The 15,002-nt window shown below is 41.8% G+C and overlaps 1 protein-coding gene across 2 annotated transcripts; it reads right to left on the bottom strand.

The window, feature by feature from the left end:
• Positions 1 to 2,604: 2,604 nt before the first annotated feature.
• LOC119725834 (nucleoporin NUP35-like) lies at positions 2,605 to 14,586 on the bottom strand. 2 transcript variants are annotated; one of them, XM_038197423.1, is made up of 11 exons: positions 14,466 to 14,586; positions 11,887 to 12,056; positions 10,814 to 10,938; positions 9,637 to 9,772; positions 8,468 to 8,519; positions 7,051 to 7,162; positions 6,333 to 6,386; positions 5,506 to 5,575; positions 3,963 to 4,091; positions 3,019 to 3,186; positions 2,605 to 2,690 (listed from the first exon to the last, which is right to left on the bottom strand). In XM_038197423.1, the coding sequence occupies exons 1-11, from the start codon at positions 14,476 to 14,478 to the stop codon at positions 2,613 to 2,615; spliced, it is 1,107 nt and encodes a 368-aa protein (XP_038053351.1). In that variant the 5' UTR covers positions 14,479 to 14,586; the 3' UTR covers positions 2,605 to 2,612. The 2 variants fall into 2 exon arrangements, with proteins under 2 accessions (XP_038053351.1, XP_038053352.1); XM_038197424.1 differs by having other exon boundaries at positions 9,637 to 9,769.
• Between the last annotated feature and the right edge of the window lie 416 nt (positions 14,587 to 15,002).

The raw sequence follows: 15,002 nt of genomic DNA, 5'->3' as shown, positions 1-15,002 counted from the left end.
TGGAAAAAATCACTCGGGTGGGACTCGAACCCACGACCTGCTTTCTAGTGCAGATGTCTTACCACTCGACCACCGAGCTAACTTTCACTCAGGAGGTAACACACTGAGTATTGTGTTTATACGACAGTGAAGGGGAAAACCTAATTTGATTCACGGATAGCTGGTTATATCAGAAACTTTTAGATTATAGTGTTTTATCCTTTTTTTGGAAGTCTTGTGACCAGGGGCAGTAAAATTGGGTATCAGTAGAAGGGGTGGGGTGTATTGCAGTGTGATTGCAGTGTATGTAGCTGCCAAGATCAGTACTCATTCAACCCAGCCCAGCCACCTAAAACGATTGCGTAAGTTACGCCATAATTTGTTGCGCAAGTCGCGGACTTACGCACTATAAAACTTTAATGAAATTTTCAAAACTGAAATGTCGCGCAACGTGAAATGTTGCGCAACTTGAACAATAAATTGTGGCGCAGGTGGACTTATGTCATTGCGTAAAGTTTCATGAAATCGGCTGCAGGATCAGTAGGTATTAAACAGACCCCATCAAAGGTTCCAAAGAGAATTAGGCAGAACGTGCAACACACACATATTGTTAATTTGTTTTTAAACATTTTATTACAACAAACATTTTATTCTAATTTAAAAATAATTATATCCACAATGATTGATATCACCTGATTAACACACAGAGCATGGACAAAGACTTTCAGATAATTTTTTTGTTATAATTAATAATCCAAATCATGGACTTCTATTATCCTCAAAGGAAAATTGGTTCAAATAACAGCAACCCAAAACTGAAATCCCGGGAGTTGGCTGAAGGGTTTTATAGCTTCGCGGTGTAATCTGCAACTTTTACGAGTGTCATCTGTCGCTCGTTAAAATGCATAGGAACGTGAATTCTGTTCTGGTTTTCCATGTAGTCTGGTTTTCATTTTGAAAAATGGCATTCAAACTCTTTCTTTTTTTCATTGCCTGAGAAGTTACTAAGTAATTTGTGAAGTTGGTTACAGGTACCCGATCCTATGGAGCTCTGGAAATGCCATCCGACTTGTTCAGATCCTGACTTAATTTATCCTAGGATGACGACAAATTACATACAAGATGACGACATCCTCGGATGATTTATCAAAGGATGACGATATCCGGAAAGTAGAATGTTGCCTTCTTGAGATAATTTATTATGGGAGGACGACATCCTGAAAGTAGCAATTCGACATCCTGAGAAACATTCAAATGCTGTTTTGTGGAATTATGAGAAAGCAATCCTACTTTCAGGATGTCGTCATCCCATGATGAAGTTTCTCCGAGGTTGTCGTTATCCCTAGATATCTGAGGATGTCGACATGCTATTTCACGATGTCATCATCCCGTGATAAAACATCTCAGGATGTTGACATCTTACGTGTAAGATGTCGTCATCCCGTGAAATTATCTCGGCATCTCAACATCTTGGATGGCACCTCCAGAGCTCCGTACCATCCCATAATCTGGAACCGGTTCCTAATATCAGCGGTCGGGTACTCGGTTCTGATGCACACTCCTAACATTTTTTTCATAGTGCATGTGAGAGAGTTAGACTTAGCTACTGTGGTTACCTGACGGTCACCTGACCAAAAGTAGTCATCTAATTGGTAAACGCTGACTGACTAGTGTTTGACGACATCAAATTTTACAACTTGATTTTGCGAAATCAGGTGATAGTTGGCAGTAAAAAAGAGCGACTGATGAACTGGGAGAAAAATTCAAACTAAAGGAGAACAAAATAATTCAAACCTCACTGATTTCCACGGAAGACTTGTAATGCACAAATACAATGACACAAACAAGTTTAGGCCAAGTAAAAAAAATAAGTACTTTCTCGTCCGGCCTTTTTGATAAAATGAAGGAGGTGGGCGTTTCCCCCCCCCCCCCCCCTTCCCAAATATGGTGGAATTTCCAAGATAGCAGATAGATTCTTTAATTTCTTGACTATTTTGCTGATATAAAATTGTGTCCAAAGGAGCAATAACCCTTTCTACAAAGCTACAATTTTGTTGGCAACACTATAATTGACAGAGTATGTACAAAATATATTGCAAATGTATGAATTAAAAGAAGCCGCCGGCCGGGCATGAGAAACTGGTTTATTTTTGTTTACTTGGCCTTATATCGAGGCCAATTTTAGATTTGCTTAACACAGAAAAAAAAAAAATATTTGTCAAGTTAAAACAAGTTACCTGTCAAAATGTGACATCGTGTTTATTGCTTGAAACAAAGTCATTAAGGCCTATCTCAATTCATATTCCGGACAAGTTGCAGTCATTGTATCGGGAATAAGTTGCAGGATTCTGAACAACTTCCCCGCAATCTTCCCGCAATGAAGTGATCAGTATTGGTGAGTCAAGCAGTTGCTGATGAAAATTGTCCCCGGAACATGTCTTGGACAAATGCAGAGCTTCTTCCCGACAAAGTGAATGATTCTACCTGCAACTTGTCCGCAACTCGTTCCGGATATGAATTGAGAATGGGCCTTACTAAGTTTTGCTAAATATTTCACTTTCTGGTTAGGAGCCTCATGAAACTGGTTTTGGAAACTTTTTATAAAAATAATTTATTCTGTATTACTGGATGTGTTACCAGCCAAACATGTATTCTAATGTTTTGCTGACGACGTTGGAAGACTTTTTAGGAGTTGAGCCGCCCTGGATAACCTGAAGTAAGAAAAGGAAAGAAACTTAAATAATATGTCCAAGGTGTATTCCCAAAAGGTATTCCAAAATAATGGGATGCTTTGTTAAAATCAGGGGTGTAATTCAGTCGTCAATCTCAACTGAACTTGAAAGGTGGTATGTAGAGAGAAGGCCGACGCCAAAAAAAATACTTTCCAATATGGATATTTACGAGGTCTCTGGAAGGCTCCTGTTTCAAACATTGACCTTTTCATGTTTTTATTTCCCATTTTCAGAACAATTTGGATTAACATGACTCTGAAAAGTAAACCAAACCGGATGTAATGTTTGTACTGTTCCTATCTCTTACCTCATGATTACTGCTCGCCGCTTTGTAAGCGGCCGTTAGTGGCCTGATTGACGACGTCGGTCGTTGTGACGCCTCGACCTCTTCAGCCTGAGGGGTCATGGGATACCGGGAGGGCGTGTTGGATTGTAGCGTGCTGGCGTTGCACTGATCCCCACCTTCCATTACACTCTACGGGAAGTTTGAGATGACAGCCTTCAATCAAGACTAATTTTGTACACTCTACCGAAAGGTTAAGGTGACAGCCTTGAATCAAAACTAACTTTGTGCACTCTACAGAAAGTTGGAGATGACAGCCTTGAATCAATACTAACTTTGTACACTCCACAGTTTGAGATAAGAGTCTTGAATGAAGAATAGTTTTGTACACTCTACGTGGAAAGTTTGAGATGAAAGCCTTGAATCAAGACAAACATTGTACACTCTTAAAATTGTAGGAGATAATAGCCTTGATTCAAGACTATGTACACTCTACAGAAAGTTTGAGATGAGAGCCTTGAATCAAAACTAACTTTGTACACTACAGAAAGTTTGAGATGACAGCCTTCAATCAAGACTAACTTTGTAAACTCTACAGAAAGTTGAAGATGAGAACCTTAAATCAAGACTAAATTTGTACACTCTACCAAAAGGTTGAACTGAAGAGCCTTGAATCAAGACTAAGTTTGTGACTGAATTAAGGCGAGCCTTGAGTAAAGACTAAGTGCACACTTGCAATTTTTAAAACCATATTCAATGATTGTTTTCTTTCGAACAAAACCACCTCTGGTGGATTAATTTCACCGAGTATTCTGATACCAGTCCTATCTTCACTTTCAATCAGTAGGTACTTTTCCGGGTAATTGCAACTTAGGAAGTGATCCTACATGACTTTAATTATAAAATGGCAAACTTGTTGGATACAATTTTTTATAATGAGCCATTTTGTTGGTACCACTTCAACCTACCTTGTCAATGCACGGCATGACGCCTACCATGATGTTCCCCCCGAACACTTTGCCGTTTTTACTGAGTGCTTTCTTCGCTTGCAGCTTGGAGCTGTACTGCATGTGAAGCCAGTTGCCGCTGCTTGCGGCCTGACAACGGGAAACAAGACAAAGCAACAGCATCCATACAGTGTTAGTCAAGTCTAAATCTGAGAGAGAGAGGGGGAAATTGGTGGTAAGTGTCTTGCCCAAGGACACAAGCAACAACATGGTGGTGCACCACATAACTCTCGAGGACAAGGCATTGTGTTTCCTTTGTCCCTGTAATACAGGGTGGATAAAAAAACCGAAACTGAGATATATTGCTAATTGGAACAGAAGTAGGGCACATGTGAATCAAAGGGAGATATCCTCTGTTAGGGATGAATCTCCTCTTTAAAAGGACAACCTGATCATGTCCTTACATTCATGGTTGACTGAGCAGTGACCAGTTTTATGAAAGGGTCTATTTAGAGAATTGCGCCACTTTTCATGGTGAAATCTCTTTTTTTCCTCACCTGCCTTGATTGGCAACCATAGCCTTTCACTTGCTACACTGTGCAGGCTTGTCATTTTGGCAAGTGTTGCTGTGTTCAGCAGGGTTTCTAGCCAAAATACCACAGGGCTAGGGAGGGCGAACCTTAACCCTTACCCTACTAGACCCTCCAACGCATGCCAATATGTGCCTCAAGAAAATCTCCTATGTTTTTTGCATGGCCCTCCAATATCTGCCATGTCATTTCAAGGGTAACTGGACAGGCACTCCAATACATGCCACAGAGAACAATGAGAGTCCTCTGATAACAATCAAGTGCCCCCAGCTGGTCAGTATCAGGCACCCTCCAGGGCCTCCAACTCCTGCCAATTGGAGCCTTCACTGCTACATCAAAGTATCCTCCAATAAACTGCAGCTGGAGGGCATTGGCATAACCAACTAACATGCAGTAAACTACCCTCAGAGAGTAAGGGTTAATGTTGCAATTTCAGCACCAACGCCTACACAGTGTAACCACGACAGTACAATTACACATGACCTCATGGGACCAGTGTGGAGAGTGTCGCCTAGTGGTTAGGGTTCGTCATTCATGATCAGAGGGTCCGGGGTTCGAATCCAGCTGCTGGTCAAATGTTGTGTCCTTGGCCAAGCCACTTCATCCCCACTTGCCTCTCTCCACCCAGGAGTATAAATGGGTACTGGCATTAGCTGGGGAGTAACCTGCAATGGACTGGCATCCCATCCAAGGAAATAGAAATATTCTCAGTCGTTTCATACTGAAACCGGAAATGCCGGCCTGATGGGCCACATTGGCCCGTGACAGACTACTTACTTTGGGAAAAGTAGAGAGAAACAACTCACGATATAGTTTCTTGCCCAAGGGCACGAGCAACACAACCCAACAGTCTGGACTCGGACCCGCAACCTCCATATTTCCCCACAATATCTTGGGTTGAACATCAGAACATAAACCCACCAATTCAAAGATTATAAAAAGCTTTGAAATAATATCTTTATGTTTGCACTTACCACATGCCTAACGATGCTGCCGTACTGAGAAAATTGCTGGAGAACATAAGATGTTGCAGCTGGTGGGAATCTATGCAAAAAAATCAAATATAAAATTACTGAATTACTTTGAATATACGTAAACTAATCCAGCTTAACAACAGACCGATCCATTAACCCTAACAGAACTCAACCCATCAAACCCTAACAGCATGTCTTGTTGGAATCTGTCAGGATGGGTACAGTACCCCTGAACTGACAGTCTTTTACATTGGGTTGGCACACCTCCAGAAACTAAGTCAGAAATATGTGTGTGCAGTTTCCCATATGGTGTTGGAATTTGCCAGGATGGGTATGGTTCCTAGTAAATCATGCTAGGGAGTTAGGGTTAAAGGTAGCGTACATCATTTGTCATTTGTGAACTGTTTTTGTGCTCAAATTCTAAAGAAGGGTGTTGAACAACTAACCTGATGAAGTTTCAGCTCAGTGAATGCTGTATATCCCGAGAAAACAATATTCTAGGATCTTGATTTCAATTCAATTGTTGCCGAGTCTTGTTTTGAATTGTGCCCGAAATCACGGTCTCATTCAGTCGATTGCCGCTACGCGATGTCACGCACTGAACTGACAAATAACAGCAACCACTGATAATTGATTGATCAGCACCCTCTGTTTTGACTGAACATGTACCCCTTCAAAAACCTTCCAAGATGATGCCCGTCTTCATTGCATCTGATGAAGCAGTTGTAGCTACGAAAACTTATACAAACTTTCATTGTAGTTAGTCATTTGAAGTGCTACCTTACTTTCCCATTCGAAATACCAGAAATAGTTTCGACCGAACTCACCCGAAGATGGTGATCCACGTTTCATCCAACTGGACATCGGGAGTTATTGCTTCTCTGCAAAATGAACAAAGTATTCAGTTGATAGATCGTGGAACAAAAGCATAGATTCTATCACGAAGGCCCCCTTCAATGGCGCAAGCATTGTGCTAGCTATGTTCCGATAATCAGTCCTGATGATTTGAAAATCACAGGCATGTGGAAATAGGCACATCTGGATTTTTTTCCGGCGTGTGGTTTTTCTAGTTGTGTAATTTTCTAGGTGTGTGATTCTGTGGTCTAGGGAAATTCAGGCGTGCAATTATGCACACTTCTCGGGAAGCTTTTAGGCATGCGATGGCGTGGGGGTGGGATCGCATGCCTCAAATCAGCAGGACTGGATAATCCACTACGGGGCAGTTGCTTTGTACGTGTTCTAAATAACTCCCGATGACAGACACACAAAGGGAGAACAACAGATCCTTTCAGTCCTCGGGAGTTGTGTCTTTTGTTGGAAACGGTCCACTGTAGTAGGTTTGTGTGCTTAGTCCATGGGAGAGTTTTATATTACAGGGACAAAGGGAAACACAAAGCATTGTCCTCGAGAGTAAAGTAAAACACGGCTGTCTGTACAATAGCATGCATAATGGTTTCGCCTGTGAAGGGGTGAGTGTACAGTGAATACGTGCCCGGTTCCGTCTATATACAAACTGTGCTGGGATAAAACTTTGGAGTGACTCACCCCTGAGTGTAGAATGGATCGATCTGAGCAGGTGATGACGGTGTCTGCCTCGCACCAAATTGTGACTGAGGGGTCTGGGCAGGTGAGAACATTCGACTATTGGCGGGGGTGCCTACAAGTAAAGACACAAATAAAGGGACGTATTTATTTAAGTATGTAATCAAACAGAACATAGACAAATTCTTGGCAAACCTTCCAGGGTGTTTCAAAAAACAAATCCAACAACATCTCTGCTCAACGCAACATGCAAAACTTGTCAAAATGACAAACCTGCCTAGCGTAGCAAGATCCATTTGGCCAAAACTCTCAAGGTAAACTCCATCAGAGTCCGTGGTCACCAACTCACTGCAGCAGGATACAACTGTGGCATTGTTCAATTGGACTAGCTCTCATTGTCCAGAATTGGCCGTTTCATTCACTGGTGTTGATAGCTCAGTGCAGCAAGGTCCCACAGACTTTTACACCTGATGCGCTGTGTTGCATCTGGCCAGCTGGCAGAATTAGCGCTAAATACCAAAGTCTCAAAGCACTACACAATTATTACCCTTGTTCATCAGGCCATGAGACCAGTTTTCTGCAGCAGCTATCTATCATCAGAGATGAAACTGGCATATGGCAAAAAAATCGGAAAATACGTCGAACAAAAATATGTGTCCGAAATCTGGGCCGTGCTGCAGATCTGTTACACACATGTACATGCATGTACAATACACTTCATGCCCAATTTCCGGACACCAACTCCTGCTTAATTATTTTCGATTCAAACAAAATTTAATGGTTTATTTGCTATGCGCTAGCAGACGGTGTGGTACATGTACGTACGCTAGTACCATTGCATACATCTTTGTACATATGCAAGCACGTGCGACACAGTGATTTTTCCATGTCACCTGTCAATGTTTAACCTTTTGTCCAGCCGGAATAGGCTCCGATCAGTGTTATGGCCTGTGTTTCTACCGTTGAAACACTTCAATAATGACTGGTGAAAGAGATTAAAACTACGTTTGCGATGATTTTAACGTGCCATTTCCATCAATTTTTCATTGACTTTTCTTCGAAATAGTAAATGAAATAAAATGACATTTTGTGAAAAAAATTGTTACAAAATCAAATTTTGTGGGACAAATTGTAAGAAAATCACAAATTTCGTTGGAAAATTCCAAAATTCGGATTTCCGATTAAAATCGGAAAAGTTTCATCTCTGCAAGATCAGCGTTATCTGGTCTCTACCCTCACAGGTACTCATTTATACTACAGGATAGAAAGAGGCAATTGTAGTAAAGTGTCTTTGCCCAAGAACACAAGCACTGTGTTTCCATACAGGGTTCGAACTCGAAAATATATGAAAACTAAATGTATTTATACAAAGAAATACAATCTTATGGTAAGAGTATAATAAAAATGACTTTGTACAAACCTGCAGCATATGAAGAGGTTGGTAATGGAGTTTTAGACATCGACAAATCCAGCTGGAAAACCAAAAATATTTAAGAAAGTTTAAAACTACAACATTTGCAAACATCGAAAAGCAAATCTACCAAATCAATATAAAATACCTTACTGGAGTGAATGAGTCTAAAGCATCCTTTTAAATCATGGCACCTGGTGTGCTGACATCTTCAAGAAAACTGGTATTTCTGTATCAAGTTCCAACGCTGGTCGGCCAACCAGCGTTGGAAAAAAAAATGGCTTTTTTTGGTTCTCAAAATACTGCCCCCAATTTACCATATTTAGGTACATGTATGCTTAACACGCCACAATGCTTGATTACGTATAAGATTAAGAGCCTTGGAAAAACTCCCTCGTAAATTACCCTAATGACCACGTCTCCACACAAGATATGCAAGTTTTTTCACCTCCACTCACTGGACTGTTAATGACATTACTTCTTTTGACGCAATGGTTTCAGTCGAAGAATACACTCGCAAGTGTGGATTCTTAATTTACAAATTCACTCGGCGCTTCGCGAGTTAAATTACAAATCCACACTTGCGAGTGTATTCTCCTTAACATAAATGTGCGCTTGGCGGGTTTTAAACATTATGTTTAAGACCGATGCTGATAATGACCCAAGCCAAAAACGTTTCAGTCCAAAAGTAAAAACAAGTCAAAAATTACAAATTTCTAATGATTTTGTTCAACAAATTTACTTCATGCTTTTTGAAATGCCCCTCTAGCTATGCTATGGTATTGCCCTCTCGCGAGAAGTAGTACACAACTCCTAATTATCGTGGCGCAGAATGCAGCAGTGTCAGTGTAGTGTGAATTTAGGACTATGAAATACTGACTCACTGGTAGTAATGTGCAGATCTACGTGAGGATTGTGAACGTTCAACCAATAAAACGGTACCGGCACCGGATTTCATCCTCGGAGTCCAAATTTCATGGGGAAAGTGTTTAAGACCAGCCAGCCGGTCTTTATCAACCGTTTAAACCGGCCACGTGATGGGCTCTTGACCAACAGGAATGGGTAAACTGTCTTAGGTATTTACAAAAATGTATGAATATTCTATTAAGTCTGAGTTGGAGTAATCAAATATTAATTTATTCAAAAATGTAGAGTCCTATTCCTTGGTCATTCAATACCTGTCTCTTCTCCGGTGTTTCCCCGTACACTCCTCCAACAGCCGGACTTCCTTTCAGAGCGTCCACATTATCAAAGAGACCGGCTACTGGCGGGGCACCAGTTTTGTCTTTCGGTGTCCTAGTGACTGCCGGCCTGCTAAGAAAACACATACATGTACAGTAATGCAATTAATTTTGAAGTTTTCTTTATTTATCCGCTAGAAGCTGCTGCTTGATTTCTATCAACTCCATAGCAACTTTGCGAATATCCTGAATTCAGAGACTAGTTTCTTGTGTTCTGGTGCAAGTCAGATGATGTACATGTGGTCCAATGTGGTGCGGTGGTCCAATGTGGGGTGCTATTACGGTGTTTGACTCGTGTGCCGTGGTATGTGGGTTCGAATCCTGACCGTTGGAACATGGTGCTTGTGCTCTTGAGCAAGGCACTTTATAATTATTGCTTCATTTTTCGAATGGGACCTAAAGCCGTAGGTCCTGTGTGTTGTGTAATGCACGTTAAAGAACCCAGTAACACTTATCGCTAAGAGAAGGGGGTTTGCCCCGGTGTTTCTGGCAGTGGCTGCAATATGCGCCGCAGCACCTTGTAAACCCTTATAAGGTGCTACATAATGGGTCTCATATTTCTCATAAACTTTATTTACCTTTCTTTAACCCCATGCGCACGGGAAGCGGTCATGGCCGCGGCCGCTAATCCTCATTGGAATGCAGTTGCCAGCTGTGGTATGCCTTGGCACACGACTAGTGGGTAGTTCCACAGCTGCTGCTTTTGTGCAGTCCCGCTACCACACAAAGGCTGTGCAGTCATGCGGGCCACTTGCTCTATGTGTGGAGGAATGTCCCCATTACACCCCGTCCTTAAGGGGTTAATAATAGACATATTCTTCAGCGCCTTGAGTACCTAATTGTTGGTAGATACGTGCGCTATATGAGAATCCGATATTATTATTAGATGATCAAGCATTTTTCAGTCCAACCATTGAAACCCGCCTTGAAATCTTCATGTGGGTTGCATAGAACAACCGCAGCGCCAATACCTTAGAAGTTTTCATTATATCCCTGTCTTTGTCTCTGTTTAACCCTAACAGTCCTGAATCCTCAAAGTTTAATACGATTTTGCACACCCCCTAGGGAGTTGGGGATAGTCCACGGAGTTCTATCTTGCTGCTAGCAGTCTTACCTCTGTGACATCCTACTATCGCTTCTTCCAAGACCTGATCCACCATCTCTAGGACCGAGGGTGGATGGGGTTACACCCCTCGGGGGACTGCTCCTAGATGACGACCATAACCTGCTGCTGGAAGGCTGGAAAAATCAGAAAATAGAGAAAAGGAAAAAGGCTTTAGAGTAACTACGTATACAGACCAGCCCCTGATTTCACGAAGCGCTGCAACGCGTCGCAACTCGTAACACGTAGCAACTTGCAATGCATCGCATGATCCATTTCACAAAACTGACGATGTGTTTTGAACGCGTCGTTAGTTCCTTCACAACGGCTTAAAACACGTTGCAAGTTACGACGTGTCTAGTGGTCATCGCACAATAAGAAGCATCCTTTTCTTAGCCAGTTTTATGCCATGAAATTACATTAACGAGACTATAATACCGAGACAATGTTTGTAAAGTTGTAAATGGAAACTGCATCAAACTAAATATGAATTAGCCTGGAATATTCCAGTTGAAATTTCAAAGTACATACACATGTACATGTAGCTACATGTGTACAGTCCACCGCGTGCTTGTTTTCTTGACAAAGGTTTATGAAAATTCATGCAGTTTGAAAAGTTGCAAATTTAAAGCTTATGCGAGGAGAAAGTGCTTAGCACAAACACACACGCCCGTAACTGGCCCCTAATGACTGCACAGTGCCGTAACAAAGCGTGAGTAATTCAATTTCGCGTGCTCCCGTGCATGCAAGCACTGTGCGATCAATATTCCCTGCCGTTCGTTTCGGGCAGTGTAAAATTGTCACGCTGCATAGCAAGTTTCACTTGCTTACTTTTTAAATTCTCAACTTTTCAAACTGCATCAGTTTTCATAAACTGTTGTAAATATTGGACGATTGAGTCTTTGGTAGCAAACGGGGTATAAAAATGTAGCTAACAACATTCTCCAAAGGTCTATATAAATGACGTTATTATAAGACGATCAGACTCAAAATTATGACCCCTCCAATGAGTGCGGTCTTTTTTTGCGGTGTTTAGTATGACCGATTGAATTACTGCATGTGGTGCAGAAAGGGTGAAATCTTACCGACACAGACGGACCCATTTCGCCCATCAGGTATCCTGGCAGGAACAGGTTGCTATGGGAACCAGGTACTTGATGACTTGATCCCATAGAGGTCGGTGACCCAAGGGTCATGGGTTCCAGGCTGCTGGCGTGGCCGTAGCTTTGGGACATGGAGTGGCTTAAGCTTGGACCTTGGGAAAAAAGCGGCATTACAAATGTGTCACATTTGGACCCCATATTAATTAAAAGAAAATACCCGGAAAAAATATTGCAACCTGATGCCACTTTTTCTTCATGTATCATCTCAATGAAGGTCAGTCATTGCAAAAATGATGATCTGATGATATTGATAAGACATGAATCTGGGACTGAGAAACATTTCCAAATTTCCTACTTAAAAAGTTTTCTTGACTCTCCATAGACTTTGTACACAACCGCTTAAGTTGCAACATTTTTTTCCCAAATACCCTAGTACTACCGGAACATGTACCGGTATACTTCATTTTTCAATAAATTAATAATATAGGGGACCTTAGAGAATAATTGGAAAGAAAGTATCCAGATGACAAGGTCTATGGAGAGTCAAGAAAGTATTTCTTCAGTTTTCTTCACAAAAGTAGAAATGTTTCTCAGCTCAGTCCCAGAATGTCTTGTCAACATTTTTGCAATGACTGACCTTTATTCAATGGCATTGGGTTGAATTTTTCGCAGGATGTACAATTCGCAGTGGGTATTGTTACGGCAGTAGACTGACTCATTGAGTGATGTCTATGTATATAAAGACTGGATAGCGGATAAAGAGCAGCACAATGAATGAATTTGACGCCATATTGGTGAGACCGGTGAGACTGGCTGGTGATCTACAAAGGACAAGCTGCCGTCTTTATAGACAGCATGATTTCTTTTGTAACATCACGGTTCACTTGACTTATATTTTGACGACCACCACAAGTTACCAAGGTTTACAATTTTTCTAACGTCGTGGTTTACTTTTTTAATGCCGCAGTTCACTTTTACGGCGTTATGGAAATAATAATCACAACCATGACAACGGAAATGTGTCCTTTTTAGAGCATCATAATATGTGTACGTGACCAAAACATTTGATACGGACATCTGATAGGCATCATAGGCGCATTATATGCGGCCACCTTCGTGGGGGCGAATTGGTCAATCTGCAAAGTCTACTGTGTGAATGGTGTATGTATGGATATCCGCTATCCAGTCTTTGGAGTAATTGCAGAATACCCCGCCACTCGGAAATACACCCCTAAATTCTCTGGCTACGAGGTTGGAATCACTGGAAAAGAAACAATTCAAGTCCATGCCAGCTACACGGCTACTGAGTGGGGGTCCATTATTTGAGAACGAAGCAACACAACTGTTTCATGCACAATCGGTTGCGGTTCCAGTACCAAAGCTGTGATGCGAGGGGTAAACCTTATATTAGTGCATGAAACAGTCATCGGGTGTTACGCTTCCGCGTGACGTCATGCGCCAACAGCCAGCGCAGCCGGCAAAAACGAGTAGTTGACAGCGATCGCTCTCTGTGCCTGTTATTCGACCGCCATTCATTGTACACATTTTTTTTTGTGCACAAACCAATTGCAGTCCTGGCCATGCCTGAAAGGTTGTCAGGTTAGCGGTTATTCCTCCTGTTTTCACTGCAATTGTAGGCTGAATCTTCATCGTGGATTGTTTTTTACTTCAAGGACCTGTGTAATGGTTATTCCAGGCAAGTTTGGGGTGAGTTGCAGTTGCAATTAGTGTGTAACGGGGACAAAATTGAACATTTTCCAAATTTTTTTGCCTATACTACAAGTTACGAGAAAAACTCGCTCCAGCCCTAGATGACAACCCAATGATAAAACTCAGGGCTGGGTAACTCCAGCTAGTTGGCGGCAACGCGGATACGGAGTGGGACTAGTCCCCTTGAATATGCTTGAGAACGAAGCAACACAAAAGGAATGGGAGTTGCTGAAAAAATTCTAAGTCCAAACCAACTACCCTGTTGGCGGCTACGCGGTTACGAAGTGGGAGTGCAATGGAGCGTGATGCATAGTACATACAACATGTACAAGTATTGAAGTAGCGCTGAGAATGTCTATTGAGGTCAACTCAACGCAGCCGGCTACGAGGTGGACATGGTGGATAGATCGAGTGGCGGGGTATTCTGCAATTGTGCCCCAGTGTTTAATTTATAATTTTAAACTTAAAGTGGTTGTACTTGCACCATTGTCGGGTTCCCTGATGACCAATTAGGCCCTAGTATATTCAACGTTGACAATCAATGACATCTAATCTTAGATTCTTATGCGCCTAAAAATCGAAGATGTCGACGTTGAATACTATTTGGTCAGGGATCCAGAGAGTCTACTGCCATAACAATAGCCACTGCGAAAAATTCAACAGAATGCCATTGCCAATAGGCAATGTACTTATGTAGCGATGATATTGCACATAGCTGCAACGTCTATTTCCGACACCATTAGTCATTGTTAGCATGTTTGTAACATTCGGAACGAATTAGGCCTATGGCCTAGAACTAGAAGTGCATATTTTGACTTCAATCAAAGTAATCACTCCAGTAGAGTACTCACTGTGGTATTCCATTCTGGCGTGTCTTCAATATTGCAATTAATTTACTCGTTAAGAAACACAATAACCTCTTGCGATTTCAACCTCCTATTGAAGGTTTTGAACATCAAATGGCGGACGGCGCGGCGGCTTGAAAAACAAGTCAAGAGAGGGCGCTATGTAACGGTAACGGTGCCTTTTTTTCCAAAAGGCCGGAGTGGGTGGGGGTAGTCGGGGGGGGGGCGGTGTTGGATAACTACATTTATTTTGCAAACGTCTAACGGGATGTGATAAACGATAATTTCAAAACAATTGTATGATTTTTAACGCCTATCGGTTATTTCAAGGCGTCTGGATTTTATACGATAAGTCTCGCCAAAATTTACTCTCTTGCGTCCTGTACTGTACTCTAGCTTGAAACTGAAATGTCTATTTTGCTTAATGTGGAGGAATAAATATAACAGTGGCATGGGTATAGCCCTTTGAAAGAAAGGGTTTTTGTTTTATTTTGCGCCTCTTTCGCACAAATTACCTGAATAACATTTGGGGGAGGGGGGGGG

The sequence above is a fragment of the Patiria miniata genome, unplaced genomic scaffold, assembly GCF_015706575.1.
Source record: "Patiria miniata isolate m_02_andy unplaced genomic scaffold, ASM1570657v1 HiC_scaffold_19, whole genome shotgun sequence".
Taxonomy (NCBI): Eukaryota; Metazoa; Echinodermata; class Asteroidea; order Valvatida; family Asterinidae; genus Patiria; species Patiria miniata.
This window is presented reverse-complemented; position numbering and strand designations above follow the sequence as displayed.